This window comes from Oryx dammah, unplaced genomic scaffold (assembly GCF_014754425.2).
Source record: "Oryx dammah isolate SB20612 unplaced genomic scaffold, SCBI_Odam_1.1 HiC_scaffold_27, whole genome shotgun sequence".
Taxonomy (NCBI): domain Eukaryota; kingdom Metazoa; phylum Chordata; class Mammalia; order Artiodactyla; family Bovidae; genus Oryx; species Oryx dammah.
In genome coordinates this window covers 39,515,628-39,541,008 of record NW_024070211.1, presented here as the reverse complement: position 1 = coordinate 39,541,008, position 25,381 = coordinate 39,515,628, and the positions used below count along the sequence as shown (strand labels likewise).

General features: G+C 43.2%; 1 protein-coding gene across 1 annotated transcript in view; it reads right to left on the bottom strand.

Moving 5' to 3' along the window:
• PLEKHM3 (pleckstrin homology domain containing M3) overlaps positions 1–25,381 on the bottom strand; it is a 208,861-nt gene that overhangs the window by 145,327 nt on the left and 38,153 nt on the right. Inside the window, exon 3 of the mRNA XM_040228670.1 lies at positions 13,645–14,580. Within this exon, the coding sequence (XP_040084604.1) occupies positions 13,645–14,580 (936 nt within the window). The remainder of the gene's footprint in view (positions 1–13,644; positions 14,581–25,381) is intronic.

The window sequence follows — 25,381 nt, the reverse complement described above, 5'->3', positions numbered from 1 at the left end:
CTGAGCCACCAGGGAAGCCCACTCACTAAGAGGCAACCACAGTATCACTCATCCTCTTTTCATCCAGGCTCCATTTTTGTGGTAGGAATGGCCCACTCAATATTCTGAGCTGTTGTATGATAATGAATTATCTGGTCTTTCTTCCTTGTTCCTGGCAGGGAGCTTCTAAAACCCTTGGAATTTCCTGAGTGACACAAATATCTTTATAATTCATGAGCCCCATGGATCACAACTGAGTTAATGCTAGTGAGGTAAGTCCTGGTGGGCCACTAAATAGCTTCAGTTTGGGGTGAGGGGGTGGTTGTCAGAAGGATCAACCACAGAGTCAGAGACCTGGGACAAGGAGTCAGTGTGACCTCTGGGGAAGGGAATGGGAACTAGAGATTGAGTTCAATCACAGAGTCAGTGATTCGATCACACGCGCCTATATAATGAAGCCCCAATAAGAACTCTGGACATTGAAGCTCTGGGAACATCCAGGCTGATGAACACATTGGTGTGCTGAGAGGGTGATGTGCTCTGACTCCATGGAAAGAGGGCAAGGAAACTCTAGTGTTTAGAGTCCTCTCAGACATTGCTGTCTGAGTCTCTCCATTTGACTGTTCCTGATTTGTATCCTTAATAGAAGTGTAATCATAAGTACAGTCGTTCCTTAGTACCCATGGGGTATCGGCTCCAGGATCCCACTATGGATAACAAAATCTGCAGATGCTCAAGTCCCTTAAATAACAGGATATAGTATTTGCATGTCCTATTATAGTACATAATCTATACACAGCCTTCCACGTACTTTAAATCATCTCTAGATTACTTATAATCCCTAATGTAAATGCTATGCAAATAGTTGCTGATAACTGGCAAATTCAAGTTTTTCTTTTTGGAACTTTTTGGACGTATTAGATCAGCATGATAGCAGAGGGAATTAAAAAGGTCCTGAGTCAATCTGAGGGGTTGGTTGGAGAAGGTGTTCTTCAGAAAGGGATATCTAAGTAGTGACCCAAACAATGAGTCGAGGGTTAGTGGTGAGGGTGGCAATCTTCCAGGGAGGGGCAACCACACATGGGAGGGCTCTTGGGCGAGTGCGAAGGAAGTGGTTGAAGGCAGTGTGGCTGGAATCCAGTGTAGAGGAGAGGGACAAGAGGGCAAGTGTTGATGGCTAGGAGGTGGGCAGGGGCCATATCACGAGGGAGTAGTTGTAAAGATGCCAGTCTTCACATCAAAGGAAGTGAGAAGCTACTGAAAAATGGTGTAGAAAGGTCTACCAGGGTCAATCTTAATTTTAATAAGATCACACTCACTGCAGTTAAGATTTGGAAAGGTTAGAATGGAAGCAGGGAAGAATTTCTTGGTGGTCCAGAGAATTTGGTGCTTTCACTGCTGAAGGCTCAGGTTCAATCTCTGGTTGGGGAACTAAGATCCCACAAGTCACACCTTGTGGCAAAAAAAAAAAAAAGAGAGAGAGAGAGAATGAAAGCAGAAAACCTGGTTAGGAAGCCACTGTAGTCATCTATGGGAAAAATGACCAGGCTGGGAGAAAAGACAGTGAGGTAAAAGCCAGTCTCAAAATTCAAACACTAAATATGCCAAGTATAATACGAAAGCATAACATTAGAGTGTCTCAAAGGGAAAAAAAGCCAAAATGTGGGTCAAGGACTTGAGCTAATCACTTCCTTCATTTGTATTCAACACAGGGTAGAACCCTAACAGAATACCATTGTAGTTTCCAGAATATAATGAGGATATGAAAACCTACAGATGATCAGCAGACTGATATCTCATAGGTAAGAATGGTCATAGGTAGAAGAAACAATTAAAGGAAACATACCTATATAACCTAGAGAAAGCTGAAATACGGCTCGATTCATTCACTAAGAACATTCTGTGGGCTAGGTTGGTGGTTTCTCAAACTTTGCATGTGTGTAAACCAACTGGAAAGTTTGTGAAATCTCTAGGCCTGATCGGAGAGATCCTGACTCCAGCAGGTCTTAGGCAAGAATCCAGCCAGGGCTCCCCATATCACGCTTGTGATTTGGATGCAAATGGTGTTCCTACCACAGTGTGAGAGATGCTGGGGTCCTGCCCTCAAAAAAATGAGACACAAGTCACAGGCCCATGAGTCCAACAGTGGAGGTGGGTGGAGTCAATCAGGAGGAATGGTCCAATTTACCTGCAGGATAAGAGTGGGGTTTGGGGAGAGTGGTCATAAAAGGCTTGGAAATAAGTCTCCAGGAGTATAAAGGATTGTTCACACCTAGAAGTCTTCAACAAAGCACAATGCAAAACTGTACCCAAAACACTGGCTGTCACCCGTGATCACAGTGCTTTACAGGCCTGCTCCACTTTTTATTAGAAACATGTAAAGGAGTTTCATGTTCTTTGTTTTTTTTTAACTAACATAATTTAATGAAATCATTTTCTATATTAGAATGTTGCAAGGTATAAAGACCTGTTTATAGCCATATTTTCTAGGGTCCTCAATATTGGGGACCGTATTAGGTCCATGTCTGTTGAATGAATGGATAGAAATATTAATGTAAGAAATAAGTTGGCACTACTCTATTACCCAATTTCCTTACTCAGAGATATATGATAAAATAGCAAGCTTTTCAGTTAAGAATGTTTCTGCTTTTAGGCAGTATAATGGAGTTTAGAAAACCTCTCTAGTAGCTCTTATTCTAAGGACTTCATGAAAGCTTAGTTTTCAAGGAATTTAGCTAGAAATTAAAAGAACCTATCCCAGTCTGTTCTAAAACCACACCTAGACCAATTTCCCTCCCAGTGAAAGGTCAGTAAATAGAAACTTTCAACTCAACGTAGAGTCCAATAGTATATTAACACTTACTTTAGAAGTTTAGCCGGAAATGAACACACGATGAGAACAATGTTAACCATAAAGGAAGCTACAAAAAGGGACAAGAACTTTCCAGACCAAAGTATAGCAACAAAGACTAGGAGAAATGAACAGCTTTTTTAAAAAAAGATAGCACAGCTATGGTCTATGAAGTTCAGGAAGGTCTATCAAAAGATCCCTATCTTCTGAAATTCAAAATGATTTTATTCTTCTGAAACATATCAAAGACAACATGTGACTTCTATGATGAGAATACCAGGAATAAATCAAAAAGCAAATTTATATCCTATAAAATCAAACGGCCTACTTATATAAAGTGATCAGATCTCTCTGAATTTTAGGATGTGAAATAGTTCAAAACGCAAATTATATAACATTCTTCTTCTTCCATAGTCACAGTACTATTTCAGTGTGTATTCACATTCTTAATATACATTTAGTTTTATTGAAAATGAATTTCCTGGACCTAGAAACTTAGACTGCGAAAGAGTAATTTATCCAATGACAGATATCAGAAAAAAAAAAATCCCATCACCTGTCTTCTTAGTCAAGTGATATTTCTAATGGTTTAAATACTGTTACCCAAAGCAAAAAGGCATTGCTTATTAAATGAAGTTTAAATGGAGGACCACATTAATCTAATTTTCTCTAATCTTCTATAGACATTTCAAAGAATCACAGAATGAGAGATAAAAGGGACCATACAGAGCAAAACTGTCCCCTCTAAAATACCCCAGACAGACGGAAGTGTTGGAAAGATACTCAAAGACCTTCAGGTGCTGGAGCTACTTATTCAGTTGGCTTCTGGCTTTCAAGTTCTGTGAGGACACGTAACGGGATTATCTTGCTCACTACGCATCAAGCATACTAAATAAAATATAGTAGAAATTCAGTAAATGTTTGCAGAAGGGCTGAATTAATACACCTCTTCATCCCGCAGAGGAGAAACACGTAGCTCAGACAAGTTAGAAGATTAGCCTTGAGGTCGATGTTCCAGACCTTCTGGTCGCATCGGCCAGGGCTCTTGCCACTCTATTCATTTTTACCCATGGCCATCAAACCCTCTTCAATAAGGAAAATCCATGCTACTCTGGGCATTTCTGCTACTTTGAGCCAATGGAACTACACAAAGTAAGCCTATTTTCTCTTCTAAATGGCAGCCTTCAAATAATGTGGAAACAAGATGGGTCCTCCCTATTCTAGGTAGCATTTGTATGGCAGGGCTTTTTAGTCCCTTCACTATCCTATCCAGTGTCAGGAGATGTGGTTGTTTGTTCCTCCAAAGCAGCATCCATAACTGAAACTTCTAGGTGCACTCTCTCCTTTCTGGACCTGTTTGTGCTCGCACTTTGTGTAGCCACAACAGCACAAATGCTGGCTTCCCCAGGGCCTCATCTGTATGACCACACGAGCTGCTATTAGATTAGGTTTCTCCTCTTTCCATCTTTGCAGCTGATTCTCTGAACCTAAGTATAGGACTATCTATTGATCCCTACTAAATCTCGTCTGTATGACCATGTGAGTCGCTATTAGATCGAGTTTCTCCTCCTTCCATCTTCACAGCTGACGTTCTGAATATAGGTATAGGATTATCTATTAATCCCTACTAAATCTCACCTCATTTGGTCCATTCCTCTAGCGTGTTTCAGAATCTTGATTGTCACCCAACACATTAGTTGTCCAACCTAGTTTAGAGATAACTGCAAATTTGGTATGTAGGCCTATGATATCTTTACCCAGGTAATTATTGTCCTATGTAGACAAATAATAAAACTAGATAATTCTTACATATAGACAGCATATTAAAAGGCAGAGACATTACTTTGCTGACAAAGGTCCATATAGTAAAAGCTATGGTTTTTCCAGTAGTGATGTGTGGATGTAAGAGTTGGACCATAAAGAAGGCTGAGTACCAAAGAATTGATACTTTTGAATTATGGTGTTGGAAAAGACTCTTGAGAGTCCCTTGGACTGCAAGGAGATCAAACCAGTCCATCCTAAAGGAAATCAACCCTGAATGTTCATTGGAAGGACTGCTGCTGAAGCTGAAGCTCCAATACTTTGGCCATCTGATGCGAAGAACTGACTCATTAGAAAAGACCCCGATGCTGGGAAAGGTTGAAGGCAGGAGGAGAAGAGGACAACAGAGGATGAGATGGTTGAATGGTATCACTGATGCAGTGGACATGAGTTTGAGCAAGCTCCGGGAGATAGTGAAGGACAGGGAAGCCTGGAGTACTGCAGTCCATGAAAAGAGTCAGACACGACTGAGTGAGTGAACAACAAAATTCTTATATAGCATTTACTATGTGCCAGGCACTGTGGGAGACCTGGGTTCGATCCCTGGGTTAGGAAGATCCCCTGGAGGAGGGCATGGCAACCCACTTCAGTATTCTTGCCTGGAGAATCCCCAAGTCCATGGGGTTGCAAAGAGTCAGACACGACTGACTGACTAATCATAGCATATATCACGTGCCAGGCACTGTTTCAAGCCCTTTTAACCTATTTTATTCTTGCTACAAACTTATGGAGTAGATGTAATTATTTTCTCACCTCTGAAATTTTAAAATGAAGGTACAGAGAGGTTAAGTAATTTACCCAGAGTCACAGAGTGAGTAGCAGATCTAGGAACTTAGCCAGTCTGATTCCAGAGTCCTAGCTCCTAATTACTAAAGTATGCTGCTTCTCACTTTTTTCATGTATCTTTACTGACAACATTCTAGGATGAAAGGAATTTGTTAGTTAATAATCCTTGGGTAAAGCTGTCAGTCATTCACTATTCACAAAACAACATTATTAAAATCTCTGATAACCCAAGTTTCTCCGTCTTGAGGGTTTTTTACCAAATGCTTTTCTGAACACTAAGCATGGATCTGACCTAACTGTCTCGTAATCCCTCACTTTCCTTTGTGCATCCTCAACCAGACTATAATTTCCCGGGGGTCTAGACCACATCTATGCTTCTCTTGTATCTCCTATCACACCTACTACATAATGGAGCACATAACAGAAATTCAGGTTTTATCTTTGACAGATGGTAGTAAAAGCTGAGATGATGGTCCCCTGAGATTAATTCTCCAGGAAGCAGAAGGACAAAGTTTAAAACGGTGGAGTGAGGAAAGACACTCCTTTGGCACTTTAGCTTTCAGGTTCTCTACAACAGGGTTCTCGGACATGAACACAGCCACAGACGTACGGGTCTCCCAGTCCCATCCAGCCCCCCATACACTTCAGGAGGGGCAGGAGTTCTAGAGGTTTTGAAGAGCACAGCATACACCAGACTCCTACTCCTATATCCCAAGGTACCTGGAAGAGCACATGTGTGGCATACACAACAGTGTTAGTCGCTCAGTCGTGTCTGATTCTTCGGGACCCCATGGACTGTAGCCTGCCAGGCTCCTCCGTCCATGGGATTTCTTAGGCAAGAACACTGGAGTGGGTAGCCATTTCCTTCTCCAGGGGATCCTGCTGATCCAGGGATCGAACCCAAGTCTCCTATACTGCAGGCAGATTCTTTACTGTCTGAGCCACCGGGAAAGCCCCTACATACATGAGGGGTTTAATAAATGCCTGTTGAAATAAATCCTCCACTGAAACTCCACTTACGGATTTTACTATCAGAACGCTTCCATGGTGCTAATCAAGGTTGGGCAAATAAAACTTAGCCCTCCAGCACACACACAAAATGAACTACAGATTTCTTCTCTGGGAGACAGCCATCAAATACACTCAAAAACAAAATAACTTAGACAATACAAAATGCAACCCCATGGACGATACAATCCATGGAATTCTCTAGGCCAGAATACTGGAGTGTGTAGCTTTTCCCTTCTCCAGGGGATCTTCCCAACCCAGGGATTGAACCCAGGTCTCCCGCATTGCGGGTGGATTCTTTACCAGCTGAGCCACAGGGAAGCCCAGTACAAAGTGAGACCGTAATAATGGACTGAATAGTTCTCATTACTCCAAGCTATTTATGTTTTGAGGGGCACAGCAGAGTCTTCCTTAATTGTTTCTTTCTCTTCTAATTGGCTACCTGCCTATTCTTTAAGTTAAATAAATCTTCACGGTATTATCATTCCTAGTAAGTGTGAGACAAATTTTAAAATAGTAGTAAAGAGAGGAATTGGAGCTATCAAGGAAAGTCAATTTCTTTTTTGTCTCTCATTTCCTTAGGAGGTCTGGCACTTTGGCTACTAGAGATCGCCTAATTTTTCACATGAGAATCAAAACAGATTTTTGGCCATACTGGAATTTGTTTTTTCAAGAACATAAGTAGTAAGTTGTATAACTTTCCTACTTGGCACTTAAAAATGTACAGAACTTATTTTACCTAGACTCATGCATAATCAGCTTCCAAATTCAATTTCTCTTTTTCTTAAGAATTGCCATTCTGCATGATTTACTCTGAGGCCAATAAGTAACTAACTGTGCCCAAGTCAGAAATACTGCTTACTTCCAGACTGGCAGCTATTTAATGAATAATTAACCACTCCATACTTTCTATCAGGGATGCTTGTATTACCAGGGTAAAGGTATCTTTTATGTCCAAACGATGCCATAAAAAAGGCCTTTGCCAGAAAGACGCCCTCATTTATCACATGAAATGCCATGGGGTATTAACAAGGTCGATACTGTTTGTTTAATATATTTTGCTTTCATAGGGGCTTGAAATGATTTGTTTTTGCAGCTGTAACAGAGTTAAATTTGGGATTTAGCTTCAGCTTAGCTAGCTGAGCATATATAACTAGAGGCTATTAATTATCTGCCTAGAGGCCTTTGGTCATCTTCCCACCATTTACAGCAATCTTGGGGTGCTGAATTACACCACAAGCAGCCATGTTCTATCCTAAAATAATCAATCCTCGCGTCTCAGGAACTGAGGGGAGATATAAATAATTCAAATTTTTATTTCTTATTCTACAAGGCCGCCCCCACCTACACACAAACGTGCACAGATTCTTAAAGTTGAAAGATTAGCTTCAGACATCCGTTCCCACGCACGAAAAACTAAAACAACAACAACAACAACAAAAAAAACCACTTCTCTGAGCTTAAAGCACCAATAATCAGCCCTCTTCCCCTTTTCTGTCTTCTCACACTGCTGTTCTGCCTTAAATGGACCAAAGGGAGAGGAGGAAGTTTGCTCGAAGATAAACTTGTCAAAAGCCTGTACTACAATTCTAATTCTTCACTACCTGTTTGTGAATGTCAGCTGGGAGCAACTGCTCAAAAGCTTTGGGGTAAGGGGAGTGGAAAGCAAAGGGGAGAGAAGGGGAAAGAAGGGGTGGGGCAGAGAGAAACTGGAGTGCAATTCAAACAAAAATGAAATCACACACACACACACACGCACGCACACTCAGACACACACAAAGAGGGGAAAAAGGCTCCCCCCACCTCAGGTCCTAACAACATACTTCTTTATCAGAGGTTCATTGTCAATCAATTAGCCGAGGCAGCAGGGGTCTGTGAGGTGGGAGCACCGGGGGAAACAATGGGCGGCCCTGTTGTATTGCTGTTTAATCACTTTTGCTAAATAAATAGAGCAGCCCCGAGGTGCTGTCATGTCAAGGGAATTTATAACAAAAAAAAAAAAACTTCATTTTTCATTGGTCATTCCTTTTTTTCCCTTCAGGACAAGAGAGGGTTATTACTGTAGCCTTAAGTTCCATCTTTGTGTTTCTTGCCTTTGATTTCCACTCGGACCCTGCCACTTTCTGGCACTAATTTGTCAGGCTGAACAAAGAGAGGATTTGTACCTCCTGTAAGGTCTCAATTAGGAATGGCTTCTGCTGTATTATGTGCCATTCAGAGAGGACACAATGCCGGTAATTACAGGAATTTGCACTAAATGGCTGAAGAATTCACAGCAAAACTCCCCCCAACCCCTTGGGCTTACCCCTCCCAAGGTCTAGGAGGGTAGAAAAAAGGAAAGCAAAAAGCTCTTAATGCCAGAGAGATGTAATCACCAACAGCAGTCCTAAGAGGTTAAACAGCAGCCCAAGGAGTAAAACCATAAAAACTGACAGTGTGAAATGGTAGAGGGGATCTCCTCAGATCACTGTTTTTCTTGCTGTTTCTTCTGTTAACATTTTCAATTTCGGTTCACAATCAAGAACACTGCCCCACAGTGGGCCATCTGATTGCAAACTGAACTGAACTGAAGACACTTCGAGACGTGAGCGTGGCCATCTCTTGCCACATCTATAAACAAGGCTCTGGGCTCTTTTATCAGAAGAGCCCAGAGCCTTGGGCTATGTTTCTTGATTGTTGGGAAATTACAGGAAAAATATCTGTATATATTACTGCCAGGAAACCAAGTATCTGTTGAGGGGAAATAGGTATGTACACATTTTCTAATTCCTGAAGAAAACCGTGCTACTGCTTTTTAATCAAATTTATACAGCATTTTGTGAATGACCTCATTTAGAACCACTTACAGGTACATACCCCATAAATATTTTAATAAGCCACACAGTCATTTGTTTTAGCATTAATATTTTAACACTACAGATGCCCTACTGCCAAACATAATTTTGAATCCCAACCAGTGACTTCATTAAAGAAGCATTCCTTACTTTCTGCTAAAGTGCTTCTGTAAAGTGGTACTAAAGCACTAGCAAATTAATTGTTCCTAAATACCACTTTCCTCATGTGCTCCTTTGCCCAGGAACCTTCTGGGACTTCAGGGTCAAACATGAAGTTCAACCTTATCAAACTGCCCTTTTTTGTTGGTCAGAAAAGACACAATGTTTGCAGTTTCATAGACTTCCACTTGGCACCACTTCTGACAGCTCCCAAATCTGACCTGTGGGCCTCGCTTCCCCAGCTCTGCTCACATTTACCATTTGGCATTGGTGACGAATCTGGTTAACGTTGGCTTCCCTAGGAGACTGCAAGTTCCCTGAGGGCAGGGACCACTGACTCCTCCAGGTACATCTGAGGTTCAGGCATGTGGTCAGAAACTGGGCACACAATAAATGATAGAATGAATGGAAGAATTTAATTTTCAAAGGCACCTTCTCAGAAAGAAGGAAGAGCATGTGTAAGGGCCTGGGATCCATGAATGAGCAAGAATAGGTTACGGAATAGCAGGAAGACCACTGTAGCTGGGTTTCCTAGCATCAATGGAGCTGGAGAGGGAGCCATGTAACAAACCACACATAATCAAACACAACTATAAAAAGTTCAAGCACATGTTAAGAAATAAACAGTTATGTGCAAGCATGTATTTTCAAAACCGTAACCTCAGGCATTTGGGGATGGTCAGGGTCCATTTTCTCTGCCGGGGCTCTCTAAGTTTCTAAAAAGGATATAGAAAATTCTTCACCTACAGAGAGTATTCAGTGAAATGAGGCCAACTGCACTATTTTGTAGATTTAAAAGCCAACATCCGTGGCTCCCCCGAATAGCAACCAAATGACATCATGATAAAGACCAGCTCATTGCAATTTTCACTGTTAAAGTTTATTCATTAGGAATATTTAAAGGAGGAGGGACCAAGTGGACATACGTCCTTGTAGTCTAGAGAGGCTCACTTAAACAGTGAAATACTGTGAATTAGCTTCTCCCCAAAATGATAAAGAAAGCCAAGATTCAACTAAAAACAGTTTATTGGACTTTTTGACAACTTGGAAGGTAAACATGCTATGCAACCAGCTCTTTCACTGAATGCATGTTTTTATGAAGATGAAAAGCTAGGGGACACAAGGACTAAACGCACAAACAGCTGGTTTAGATTAACTGTGTTTGTGAGAAACATAGATCAATTTTTCAAGTTCCATCTGCTATAATAATCTTTGATATAAGGAACAGCCTCCTAAGTAACTTAAAACAACATTCAGAGGTTTGCTTACTAAGTTTGGGCCTTTTTCTTTTGAGACTCTGCCCTCTACAGGAGATGGAGTATGCCTATCTGAGATAGGAAACCAGTATTCTGGGCACAGGTATTTAGGAAAATGGAAAGCCACGCATAACCCACGTGTACCACAGAGCAACTGAGCATAGCTGTTTCTGATGGAAGAGGGGACGTGACATGAAATTAAACATTTTACTTGAGAATCAGCCACACTGTACAAATTAGGACTGACTTCTCCCCACACCAAATGAGAAAGCTACTTGTGCCCCATTAGTACACCAAACCAAAAGAAAGAAGGTAAAAGTTGAGCAGAGCAAAGGACTCTTAGACTACCTTACCCTGTCTCCGGGGTACCGATTACCACCATCCACAGCCTATTCTCTAGACGGCCAATAAGTGGGCACCCGATTCACACAGCAAAGGGTGGCATCCTAAAACACGGACCCTAAAGCAGGTGCTCTGGGGCTTTCCAGGTGGCGCTAGTGGTAAAGAACCCGCCTGCCAATGCAGGACACATAAGAGACTCGGGCTTGATCCCTGAGTTGGGAAGATCCCCTGGAGGAGGGCACAGCAACCCACCCCAGTATTCTTGCCTGGAGAATCCCATGGACAGAGAAGCCTGGTGGGCTACAATCCATATGGTCGCAAAGAATCAGACATGACTAAAGCAACCTAGCGGGCACACACAAAGAAGCTGCTCCAGGTCCTATCCCAGCCCATTACGTGATCCTTTCCGTACTCTTTTCCACTTAGCTTCCTTCTCCCTGTCTCTTCCACTCACCTTTCTGTGCCTTTTTCCTGTTCTCCTTTCTCCAACTGCCAGATGTGGTATACCTGCCGAACGGTACCCTCTGCCTTATTTCTCCTTCCTCTGGGTATTAGAGATGCTGTTCAGGTAGCACAAGGTGTATGCAGGGCACACTCCATCAGGAAGCAAACTTCGGACAGGAAGGTGAAGTAGAAGGCCACCCAGGGATCATTTTGTGCAACACCTGAGGCTTTTCTTCCCTCTTTTACTAGGAAGTTCCCGATCCATACTCTGGTCTCCGCCTTGAAAATGAAGCTGAGCTGTTCTCCCCGATTCCAGTAACACAGCAGACCTGTTGCCCTCCTCAGCAGTCTAAAGCCACAGGAGTGTGCCACAATTCCAGCGCATCCATAGAGCAAGCACTCATAAATTATTATTGGCTGGCTGAACTCTGAAATATAATATGTGCACTAGTATATGAAGACACTGCAATGTCAATAATTTCTAAAAACCGTGCTAAAACCAGCATCTCCTTATTTCAAAAACCTTTTCCGAAAGTAGCTGGCTGACTTAATACAAGGTCACACAAGCTTGCAGACGTGTGCACCTCGCCTGGTGCGGCTTCTTTACTGGCTCGGAGTTGCGGGTCTCTCCCAGCTCACCCTGCAAGTGTCTGCTCCCAAGCTCCGGAGGCCCTCCAGACAAAGCACAGATGATTCACTTAATCCCCGCTTTGAGTAAATTACTTTTCAATAGAAGGGGCAACCATCATAACTAAGCTAAGTTCAAAGGTTCACTATGCACCACTATTTGGCTTTTCTGAATGTAGGAAGGGGCATGAAATTGAAAATCTGTTCTTGACTGGTGGTAGGTTTCTTGTTCATTTTTAAACAACGTACTTAAATCTGATACACCTGAATCGAAATTTTCCAAATCAGGCTTCCAGTTAAAGCTACCTCCATGGTAAATTTCTTTGACAAATTGCATGGGGTTTAGTCAAAGGGAAAGGCTTGCCAGGTGGCACAGCTGGTAAAGAACCCGTCTGCCAATGCAGGAAACACGAGAGATATGGGTTTGATCCCTGGGTTGGTAAGATCCCCTGGAGTAGGAAACGGCAACCCACTCCAGTATTCTTGCTTAGAAAATCCCATGGACAGAGGAGCCTGGCAGGCTACGGTCCACGGGGTCACAAAGAGTTGGACATGTTTGAGCACACAAGCATGTACAGTGAAAGCGAAATATTTTGATTTTGCTCATAGGAGATACACAGACTTGGTTTAGTGAGGGATGTGTGCTTTCTGGTTTACTGTTTGCGGGAAGGCGAGAGGAATAGTGAGTAGGGGAGAGAAACAATAATAGGGTTTTAAGGACTACCAGATGACTGGGCCTTGGCCTCCACCTTGGGTCTCACCCTCCACAGCAGTTCTGGCAGCCCCAGGAGTCCCGAGGATGAGGGCCCAGCCCATCGTGACTCAGAGGTCACCTGCTGGTTCATCATTGCCCTGCACGTGGCCACCTCCAGGTTCTCTATCAAAGCTGACTTTCTGGAGTCTTCCTTAACAGAATCTGACAAGGTCATGATCAATGACAGTTACTGACTATGGATGCTTTCCTTACCTAAGGAATGCCAACCATCAGCTTTGGGCATGGATGTCTCTTAGGAGACAGTCTGTTACATCTACATTCCCAGTGCCCTTGATTTAAGAAGGCAGAGGAAATGGAATCACAGCAGACTCAGGAAGTCTACATTCTAGTCTGCTTATGCTGCAGCCGAGTCATTTTGATTCAGTGGGTAGATCACAGTTGCTTCTACTTACTTCATCAGCATGGCATGAAGATGGATAGATGGTTTAATATAGCAAACTCCTTAAAGGAGGGGCTTCCCTGGTGGCTCAGATGGTAAAGAATCTGCCTGCAACATGGGAGAGCCTGGTTCAATCCCTGGTTGGGAAGATTCCTTGGAGAACAGAATGGCTACCCATTCCAGTATTCTAGCCTGAGAAATCCCATGGACAGAGGAGCCTGGCGGGCTACAGTCCATGGGCTCACAAAGAGTTGGACACAGCTAAGTGAGATTCAAGAGGTATCGGGGACTGGCTTCTCAAAGGGATTTTTTAAGTGAATTCCATTTGCGGGATTCAGGATTTTGTTCTTTAACGAGTTTTAGGCTGAAATGTTGTTTCATACCTGCACATTTGAAACTCTGAGCAGTGAGCCCTCGTTCCAGAGACAAAGTCGTCAGGATGCTAAGGAAGCTAGTGGTCACCGACTGGCGTTTGTTCTTCCTGAGTTCATGCCCACCCATCTGATCCCTGGGTTTGGTCCTGAGCGTGACCTGCAGGTTCTGTTCTGAACTCCTTGCCGCGTTGGCAGCTGTTTTCAGGGCCTCCATCCACTCCTGAGCCCTCTGCCGCGTCTCAGCACGGAGGCGGAGGACGTCTTGGGGGAAAATGACTTGAAAGCAAGAATCACAGTCGTCCAGGTGGTCCAGTTGGACGGCCAGACACACATCCACGTTGTAGCTCAGCAGGGGGTCCTCGTCCAGCTTGCCCGGCGGAAAGGCCATCAGGCAGGTCCTGCTCAGCACAAACGTAAATGCCTTCCAGTTGTTCTGCATGGTCAGCCTGTACAGCGTCCCGGATTTGAGGATGTTTTGATACTGTTTGGGGCTATCCAGCACAGGGGATGGCATGAGCAGCTCACGAGATTTCTTCTGTAAACAATGGTTCTGTGGACAGTCAATGTGATGGCCAACCCCAGGGGAATCGGCCAGCTCTCCCGGCCGGCCCATGTAGGCTGGTGCGGCAGCATGCACGCCTTCCCAGAGCTTCTGCCCCCAGTCCAAAGCCTCCCATGGCGACTCTGCCTTTAGCTGCAGTTGAGTGTTGTCATACAGGACAGTGTCCACCAGCCTGGCCTCAAGGTTTCCCAGAACGGATATGCTCTGGAAGTGGGACAGCTGGTATGTGGCGTAGAGGTTCTGATTCCCACTGCTGTCGAGGCTGTAGAAGTATAAGCTGTAGGGGGAGAGCTCAGCATAACAGCTTTGCCAGTAACTGTCATGGTCCTTCCGAATCTCCAGGTAACCCTTCTTCAGGATGTTCGGGAATGCTGGCTTGTGTTCTAGAAAGCAAGGAAAGAAAAAAAAAGAAGTAACATATTAATCCATGAACATGAATGAACTGAATGAGATGACAAGGCGGGTGCCAGAAAACAAACAGATCAGCCTAACCTGCTGGCTCAAACCAAACACAATATTAAACAGACGTAGTAAAAATTCCAAGAGAGTGTCTAATCAACAAGATGTAATTGAGGGAAACCCTCACATCTGAAGAACTTACCTAGGGTCGAATTCTGACTGCAAAAGTTAAGTACTAGGCGGCTGGGGGTCCACTGTCAATGAGACAGGCAGAAGCCTGTTCAGAAAACAGAAACACTGGAATGACTGGGGTTATGCTCTGCGGGCCCATGAAACAACCGCTTTTTGCCAGAATTTCTTGTTTTCTAGGCTAACATTCTTTTGTTGTTGGTTAGTCACTCAGTCATGTCTGACTCTTTTCGACCTCTATGGACTACAGCCCCCCAGGCTCTCTCCTCTGTCCACGGGATCTCTATGGCAAGAATACTGGAGTGGGTTGCCATTTCCTTCTCCATGGGATCTTCCCAACCCAGGGATCGAACCCGGGTCTCCTGCATTGGCAGGCAGATACTTTACCACTGTGCCACCAGGGAAGCCCAGTGTTCTACAAAGCACCAAATATGAGAAAGAATGCTCCTCCTGCCACTTGACCAAATTCCCTGACAATACTCATCTTTCTTTAGGTTGGTAGAGACAGGAAAGGCCAGTGCAAAGAACAGAGAATGATGCATGCTGCCCACAAACTCCTGATTCTCAGACACTCCCATCAGTCTTCAAGGCCAGGCCAGGGGCCTTCTGGCTCATAACCAGTTCTCCAGACATGACTCAACTAGCTAACTTCTTAGGTGTCTGCTTGGATAGCCCTTCTCTCCCCTCTCTGAACCTGCTTACGCTATTCGCTTCGCTTGCAATGCCCCTTCCGCCACTTCCACCAGCTACCATACACTTATCCGTCACTCAAGGATCCTCTCTTCTAGAAGGAGTCTGCCCTGACTCCCCCAACCCCACCCCCTAGTCTGCCTACACACACCCCTGGGTCAGAATCAGGGATCCTTACTATGTTATTCTCTTCTAATGGGCTCTTCTCAGGCTGTATTATAATAATTTATTTAAATATCTGAACAAACAAAATAAATGTTGACGTTTTTAAAGAAGTGTGTCTTCCCTACTGGACTATCCCTCCCCAGAGGACAGGGGCGGGGTCTGTCCCGTCATCCTTATGTCGTGGTGCATAGTGCAATGTCTAGTACATAGTGGGTACTTAGTGAAAATCAGAATAGAAATAAAGCTCCTAGAACATAAAGCTTCTAGCATAATGCCCAGCATATAGTAGGTCTAACTCCCTTCCCTTCTCTTCCCCTTTTCCCCACAAGTTCATCTGGTCATGCCATCTTTAATTAATGATTAGCTGCCACAGATACAGAGGTCATACTTTAATAAAAGGGGACTGTCACTTGGGAGGTGTCCTGATACTTTCATCGGGCGTGAAAATGAGGTAGCTCTCCTCCCTAGCAAAGTTTTTCATTTCTGAGATGTTTCTCAACCTTTTTGCTGACACATCGGAGACAGTCATAAACTGAGTCACTCCCTAAAGAAGACAAATCACATTCCCAAAGGGGTAGGATTTCTGATCTTGGATGGAGGGAAAAAAAAGAGTAACACAGATCTAGATCTTAAAATAGCAAACCAAAAGAGAAAAGGAGAGAAATGCAGCAGAGAAAAGCTAATTTCACCTACTTTACACCTCCGGTCCTGACATTCATTAGTATTTCTGTGCTAATTCAAAAGCCATTAATTTCTTGCAACCCGCACTAATCCCTTTGTAGAGAGAGATAATGGAAGACTATTCTCAGGTTATCTTTCTTTTCCGATAATGCAATAAGAGAGGCAGTGCTGTTAGACACACTGCTGTGGCCTCCTCCCTCTCATTTCCATCAGGCGCCGATGACAGGTCAACCTTTTCCATAACAAGACCCATAACCAGTTTCCATCCCCATCCCTTCTGAGGCCCAACAGCTCAGCTACGCATTCCTCAGCAAAAGAAAAGCCATCTCTCTTGCTTTTAGCTAGGAAATTTCCTCTCCTTTTCTCTTCTCCCAAGAGCTTTTTACAACAGCGACCACAAATTTGAAATTCTAACTTTAACTGGACCTAAACCAGAAGCACACCTCGCTCCTTTCTGATCGTATAAACGTGCTCAGTCACTCAGTCGTGTCTGGCTCTTTGCGACCTCATGGACTGTACCCCTCCAGGCTCCTCTGTCCATGGGATTCTCTAGGCAAGAATACTGGAGCGGGTTGCCATTTTCTCCTCCAGGGGATTTTCCTGACCCAGGGATTGAACCCACGTCTCTTGCACTGGCAGGCGGGTTCTTTACCACTGAGCCACCTAGGAAGCCTTTATAAGCTAGGAGAACAGATGCCAGCTTGGGTGGACTGAATGGAAGTCTAGTAGGAAGTCTCAAAAGTTCCCCTACCTTCTTGCTGCAGAATAAGGTAAAGAATGCATAGTGTTTCAATATTTTCTTCCTACCTCAGCTCAGCCCTCTCTAAATAGGTATGCTTAACTGAGAAAGAGAAGAGGGGGGTTAATCATATGACCCATCCTTATAGACTGCAGTTTGTAGTGTAATTTCTTGAAAAAGAAGAGAACAGATGTGATCAAAAAACTATTCTCAGAGTGTATTCCTTTCTGGAGGGCCTGTTTATATCAAACCTTATCGGTATGTTGTATGCAAAGTATGAATTATCGTTGACTGTAGAGGGCTGGAGAACTACCATTTCTCTTTAATCCCTTGCTGTTACTTTCTGCTGAATCTAAAGTTTATCTTGAATATTTTTGCTATTGACAAATCATAAGTTATACACTTGAATCTAAGCTTCCATTAATTTACCATAGGTCAATTTTTATTTCCCCAGACCATATCATTTCATCACCTACATTTTTCTAAAGTGTTCCATTTCACAAATGAACACTATTATCTCTGTCCTAACTAATATCATAAATGATTCAGGTAGAACCTCTGACAAAGATTATCACCATTTCCCCAATGAAAACAGAAAGGCGATCAAAATGAATCACTGTATCTATAAATTTCATACTGAAACTACAAGAGACTAATTCTCTCGTGAAAAAGAGCAAGAAACAAGATAAAAACATAAACAAAAAGAACCTGAGAATTCTGTTTCCCCACTGCTTTCCACTGTGGCCAGTTATGAAGACGTGGCTCAGTTCCTCCTCAACAAAGATCCCTTTTCACTCCCCTTGTCCCATACGACTCAGAGCAGTAGCTTAAGGATAAAAATTGCCACTGACTAAAGAGGAAAAGGGGATTTCCTTATGCACCTGATTCACTTCTGTACTGCCAACCCACCAAAGAGTTCCTCTTTTGCCATTGTTTCCTCTCTCTGTTCTAAAAAAAAAAAAAAAAAAAAAAGTTTCCATTCTCATAGCCACCATCTTAATCAAGATTTTAAATGGGCTCCCATTGTGAGTCCTCCTCCCCACCCGCCATGTCCCACTCAGTTACCAGGGTAACCTTTCCGGGCAGCTTTTAACCTTTCTCATGCCTCCTCATCAGCCCAAAACCCTGCACAAGTTTCCTAGTCCTACATGATAAAGTTCAAACTCCTTAGGTTGACCGTAACACATTTTCCTATGGACCCAACCCTCAGTCTAAAAAAATCACCAAGCTTCCACACTATTGGTGGGAATGCAAACTAGTACAGCCACTATTGAGAACAGTGTGGAGATTCCTTAAAAAACTGGAAATAGAACTGTCAAACGACACAGCAATCCCACTGCTGGGCATACACACCGAGCACACCAGAATTGAAAGAAACACGTGTACCCCAATGTTCATTACAGCGCTGTTCACAATAACTAGGACATGGAAGCAACCTATGTGTCCATCAGCAGACAAATGAATAATAAAGTTGTGGTACATATACAAAATGGAATATTACTCAGCTATTAAAAAGAATGCATTTGAATCAGTTTTAATGAGGTAGATGAAACTGGAGCCTATTACACAGAGTGAAGTAAGTCAGAAAGAAAAACACCAATACAGTATATCAATGCATATATATGGAATTTAGAACAATGGTAATGACTACCCCATATGCAAGACAGCAAAAGAGACACAGATATGAAGAACAGACTTTTGGACTCTGTGGGAGAAGGTGAGGGTGGGATGATTTGAGAGATTAGCATTGAAATATGTATATTACCATATGTGAAATAGAGTCCAAGTTCAATGCATGAAACAGGGCACTCAAAGCTGGTGCACTGGGACAACCTAGAGGGGTGGGATGGGGAAGGAGGTGAGAGGAGGGTTCTGGATGGGGACACGTGTACACCCGTGCCTGACTCATTTCGATGTATAGCAAAAACCACCACAACACTATAAAGTAATTAGCTTCCAATTAAAATTAATTAATTAATTTTTAAAAATCACCAAGTTTCTGCTACTGTCTCCTCTCCAACTCATGCTTTGTGTGTGTGTGTTTGCTGGAATATTTTTGAAAGCAAATTGCAGACATTTCATCATTACTAATGTCAATACTTCAGGTTATACCTCCAATCTAACAGATAAGAACTTACAACATATATCATACCATTTTCACACCCCAAACATTAATAATTCCTTACCTAATACCCAGTCTGTATCTCATTTTCCCAGATTATCTCAAAAAAATTTCTTCATATAGATGATTTGTTCAATTTAGGTTTACACATTAATTTGGTTGACAGGTCTTTATGTTGTTCAGTTGCTCAGTCGTGTCTTGATTCTTTTTGCCCACATAGACTGCAGCACACCAGGCTTCCCTGTCCTTCACCATCTCCCAGAGCTTGTTCAAACTCATGCCCATCCAACCGTCTCATCCTCTGTTGTCGCCTTCTCTTCTTGCCTTCATTCTTTCCCAGCATCAGTGAAAGTGAAACTGAAAGTCACTCAGTTGTGTCCAACTACTTGCGACTCCATGGACTGTATAGTCCATGGAATTCTCCAGGCCAGAATACTGGCGTGGGTAGCCTTTCCCTTCTCCACAGGATCTTCCCAACCCAGGGACTGAACCCAGGTCTCCTCCACTGCAGGCAGATTCTTTACCAGCTGAGCCACAAGGGAAGCCCAAGAATACTGGAGTGGGTAGCCTATCCCTTTTTCAGCGGATCTTTCCGACCCAGGAATCAAACCGTGATCTCCTGCATTGCAGGCAGATTCTTTACCAACTGAGCTATCAGGGAAGCCCCTCCCAACATCAGGGTCTTTTCCAGTAAGTCGATTCTTTGTTTCAGGTGGCCGAGGTATGGGAGCTTCAGCCTCAGGATCAGTCCCTCCAATGAATATTCAGGGTTTATTTCCTTTAAGATTGACTGGTATGATCTCCTTGCTGTCCAAGAGACTCTCAAGAGTCTTCTCCAACACCATAGTTTAAAAGCATCAATTCTTTGGAGCAAAGCTTTCTTTATGGTCCAACTCTCATATCCATACATGACTACTGGAAAAACCATAGCTCTGACTATATGTAACTTTGTAGCAAAGTAATGTCTCTGCTTTTTAATATGTTGTCTAAGTTTGTCATAGGTTTTCTTTCAAGGAGCAAGCGTCTTTTAATTTCATGGCTGCAGGTGCCATCTGCAGTGATTTTGGAGACCAAGAAAATAAAGTCTATCACTGTTTCCATTGTTTCCCCATCTATTTGCCATGAAGTGATGGGACCAGATGCCACGATCTTCGTTTTTTGAATGCTGAGTTTTAAGTCAGCTTTTTCATTCTCCTCTTTCACCTTCATCAAGAGGCTCTTTAGCTTCTCTTTGCTTTCTGCCATTAGGGTAGTGTTATCTGCATATCTGAGGTTATTGATATTTCTCCCAGCAATCTTGAATCTAGCTTGTGCTTCATCCAGGCTGGCATTTTGCATGATGTACTCTGTATAGAAGTTAAATAAGTATGGTGACAATATACAGCCTTGACATACTCCTTTCTAGTTTTGAACCAGTTCATTGTTCCATGTCTGGTTCTAACTCTTGCTTCTTGACCTGCATACAGGTTTCTCAGGAGGCAGGTAAGGTAGTATGGTATGCTCATCTCTTTAAGAATTTTCCACAGCTTGTTTGTGATCCATACATTTGTGATAGGTCTTTTAAGTCTATTTAAATCTGTAACAATTCCCTCTTTCTCCCTCTTTGTCATGGCATATATTTTGGGCTTCTCTAGTGGCTCAGGAGTAAAGAATCTTCCTGCCAATGCAGGAGATGCAGCTTCAATCCCTGGGTGGGGAAGATCCCTGGAGGAGGAAATGGCAGCCCACTCCAGTACTCTTGCCTGGGAAATCCCACGGACAGAGGAGCCTAGCAGGCTACAGTCCGTGGGGTCACAAGAGTCGGACACAACTTAGCAAGTGAACAGCAACAATTTATTGAAGAAATTAGTTCCTTTGTCCTGTAGAATTTCGCACAGCCTGGATTTGGCAGAATGTATCCTCAGGGTATTGTTCAAATGCTCCTGTTTCCTAGGTTTACTGTCAACTGCTATATAGATCTCAAGGCCCAGGTAGATGCTCTTCTTTTTTTGTGAGGATATGCTACAGGTGGTTGTCCTGCTTGTAGGGATGTGGAGATGGATTAGGAGGGTCAGAGGATGTTAGCCTGATCCCTCTGTTATGAATTTCTCCAGGGGCCTTCCACACGCTATAGCCACTCTCCTCCACTACCCACACTCCAGCCAGGGGACTTGCTGTGACTTTTACTACTGGCCCCTCCCAACCATGGATTCTCTCTCACTGTACACCCCAGCCTAGATTTCCTTGAATCTCTTCTTGTCCAAGTTTTCCTCATGTGTAAGGGCTAGTATAAAATCTCACTTCTTCCCGAGGCCTTTCCTTGTCCCCTCTAGTTGAACACAGCTGTCCTCCCCTGAAGCCACAAGGCTCTATGGCTATACCACCTTGGTGACTCATATTTCAGATACTATTTCACACTCATCAAATATGTATTAAATTATATAATAAAATATTCCAAGAAAACCAATAAGAAAGGTAAAAAAAAGTTTCTGCCTCCACATCCCAGCACTCACAATCCTTCTGCCCAGACTGTAGAGTATCTGATATTAAGCTTTTAGACATTATATATATATGTAATAATAATATAAATAATAGTGAGACTTATTCACATATATTACCATATGCAATTAAACAAAATGTGCTTCCATTTTGGTCACTTTATGCAATTTTTTTTTAAAAAACCATGTTGTTTTTTAATGCATGTCTCAGATCACAGTTAATGAAACATTTAGGTAAACATTTAGTTTACCAAGAAAGTCTGAATGGCCTGAGTCAAGACAAGGAATGAAGTCCTAAGAATAGGACTCCCAAAGATCAGGCAATAGTTCAGAATGAAAGACAAAGAGCAATGTTTTAATGTTTTCAAAGAACTCAAAAGCCTATGTGCTGACAATATTCCAAACCAAAATTACCTAGGCAAATTTAAAGGAAACATTTAAGTTCGTATAACAAGACGAATAAATGTGAAAAGAGGGCTCCACCCTCACATCCTAATAAACACCCCGCAAAGCCCTCTCCTAATTCCATCACTTCTGGGGCCAGAAGTTTAACATATGAATTTTGGGGGATGCAAATATTCAGACCAGAGCGCTGGTCAAACATAAATTCATGTTCAACTTCTTTTATTGCTTTAATCCTGACAAGTCACTCTTTTATTCATTTCATGGATCTCAAACACAATCCCAGAACAATTTTTCCACACCTTCTTTAGTCTTTCAAACTCCAAATTCTACCATCTCTTTCTATGTGCACCAGAGGGAGGGCCTTTATATATATTTTACTTGGCTTCACTTCAACATTACACTAACCAATGTACTATACAAGTGTAAGACCACAGGTGCTTAAGCCAACTGGCCTAAGTTTATATCATAATTCTGTCCTAAATGTCTGGGTAACCCTGGACAAATGACTTAACCCAAGTCTCAGTTTTACCATCTTTAAAATGGGTCTATAATAGCACCTGGACTTCCCAGGTGGTGCTAGTGGTAAAGAATCTGCCTGCTAAAGAATTCTCCTGCAGGAGACATAAGAGATGTGGGTGCGATCCCTGGGTCAGGAACATCCCCTGGAACAGGGCATGGCAACCCACTCCCAATACCCTTGCCTGGAGAATCCCATGGTGGGCTGGGATGGGCTATAATGCCTGGTGGGCTACAATCCATAGGGTTGCAAAGAGTCAGACATGACTTGAAGCAACTTAGCATGCATGCATAATAGTACCTACCTCATTACATTATTATGAAGAAGAGATCAGTAACTCTCAGAATGATGCCTGACACATCTTAAGAATTCAATCGATCTGTTTCCTACTTCAGCTTCTGGTTCCAAAAGAAGACCAGGAAAAGCTAGCCCTTCCACCTCCACTCTGAAGGTGGAAATCTCCCTTTTCTTCAGAATCTCTTCCTCTATTACATCTGAAAATTACCCCTCTACGGATCTCTTCTCCTCTTGTCTTCTAATATCCCAAAGTGTATTGTGTCTATTCTATTCCAAAGTACTCACTTGCACCTGCATCTCCTACACCTCAATCTGTCTCCTTCCTCCAGATTCTAGATGCTTCCAATGTCTCTGCTTTCTGTCCTGCACAGTCTGGCCTCTGACTACTGCTCTGACCTCACCTCGCACCATCTCACATTTCTTCTCTAACTCCAGCCAAAAGCCTCCTGTGTTTTTTGAACGAGCTGAGTGCTTTCTGGCCTCGAGGACTCTGGAGCTGCTGTGTCCTCTCTCTGGAACACCTCCCCCCAGCTCCACTGACATCTTCATCTCCTCAGCTTTTCACCTCAAAGGTGCCATCCTCAGTGAGGCCACTGCCTCTCAGCACCTCAGCTAAAGGGCCCCTCTCAGTCTCTTATCTTACGACCCTCTTTTATTTCTTTCAAAGAACCGCTGCTCCTTGAAGACAAGGACCTGGATGTCCCTCTCATCCCCATACTAGCCGCACTGGCTCCATAAGCACTTGTTGGATGCAAGCACAAAGGACTCTGCTGGGATCTGTGGGAATGCCAAATGAGTCAGACAGATCCTATCAAGAGTTCACAGCCCAAGGACAGCCGTTCCTTCTCTTTCACAAAAGAGAAAAGTCACTTTCTTTTACGGAGCCAGTGCTGGGAAAAGTCACTTTCTCTTTCACTTTCACTTTTCACCAAAGAGAAAAGTCCCACTTTCTCTTTTGCCACAGTCATCCTAATTTGAGTCCCATCACTTCACATCATGATGACTGGCAGAGTTTTCTCATTTCCACCCCATCTACCAATCCTTCCATACTCTTAGAGCCTGAGCGGACCCAGTAAATAGCATCTCTCTTCTTCACCCAAGTTGCAAACCACCTGAGATTGATAGAGGGTAGTCAGACTCATAGCAATCCGAACATGAGCCAGCTGGAGGTTAGGGGTTACAGGTTAGGGGTGTAGCCATGAACAGAACCCCAGAATTACACAGACTTACCTGTAACTCACCAGCAACAATGGATCCTTGGATCCAGTGGATCACTAGATCACTCAACATAGACTTTCCCTCCCAGGGCGCTGCTCACACAGAGTTGATGGGTGGCAAAGCACATCGAGAGGAGCAGGCCAGAATCAGTGTTTCCTGCAGAGGCTGAGTAATACACACCTGCTTCCTCTCCTAAAGCTGCCTGAAAGTTATTTCTCCCTGAGAGTGAAGTGTGCAAAGGGAGGGAGAGAGGACAAGAGTGCCATACAGGATCTTAATTCCCCCACCAAGGATCAAACCCATGTCCCCTGCAGTAGAAGCTCAGAGTCTCAACCACTGGATCACCAGGAAGTCCATATCCTTTCAATCTTGACTCTCAAGAAATTTTCAAGTGCTTCTTGCCCAACATACCATGCTAATTCTCTCGGTCTGGCTTTGAAGGTCCTCCACAATCTTGTGGTCCATTATGAGTCCTGTTCTGGCTTAGCCTCTGACCACCCCCCACGTAGGCTGTGTTCCATCTCCACCTCCTCTACATACTCAACCCTCAATGCTCAGCTGGAACATTCTTTCCTCAATGAAGACTTCTCTGACATTCTAGATCAATCAAGTCTCTTTGCTTTCCAAGTCTATTTGTTTCATATTCTAGCATCTGACCGTGTTTAAGCCAGAAACCAGGAAGAAGTTAACTAGTTCGGGGTCTTTGTTCTCATTAGAGTCACATGAGGGAAGTGAATTTAACTGGATGCACGTCAACTATGACACTGCCACAAATGCCCACAGCGAAGACCAGGAAGAGAATGGTCTACAGGACTCAAAGAGGGGCTGGGTCCTGGGCATTTTATATACGGCACATAGTGCTGGCCACTGCAGTGCTCACAATGGTCATTAACAAACTCATTCTGGGAGAAATGAACTAAGCTCAAGTGATGAGCTACTTCAGAGATCCTTCTTTGTTGGTGAAAGAGAACATCCCATTTGCCTTCCCTTCATAAACTTAGGGGAAAGGACATACTGTCTGTGTAGGCTCTAGAAGAAACAGACCTGTAACCTATGTGGCTATGTAGGCGTTAGATACCCAGCTAGGGATCTTCTCCATCTAAGTTCTCTGTGCTGTGAGCAACAGTGATAGCGTACAAGTCAACACAGCCCTGGTCAGTTTTACTCTTTGGATGTGAACCTGACCAGAAGATCACAGACTCAACCTCTTAAATTCAAAGGTTTTCTGTCTTCTCTAATAAGGATAATCTCTAGTGTTTATGAACTTTTTTTTTAAACCAGAAAA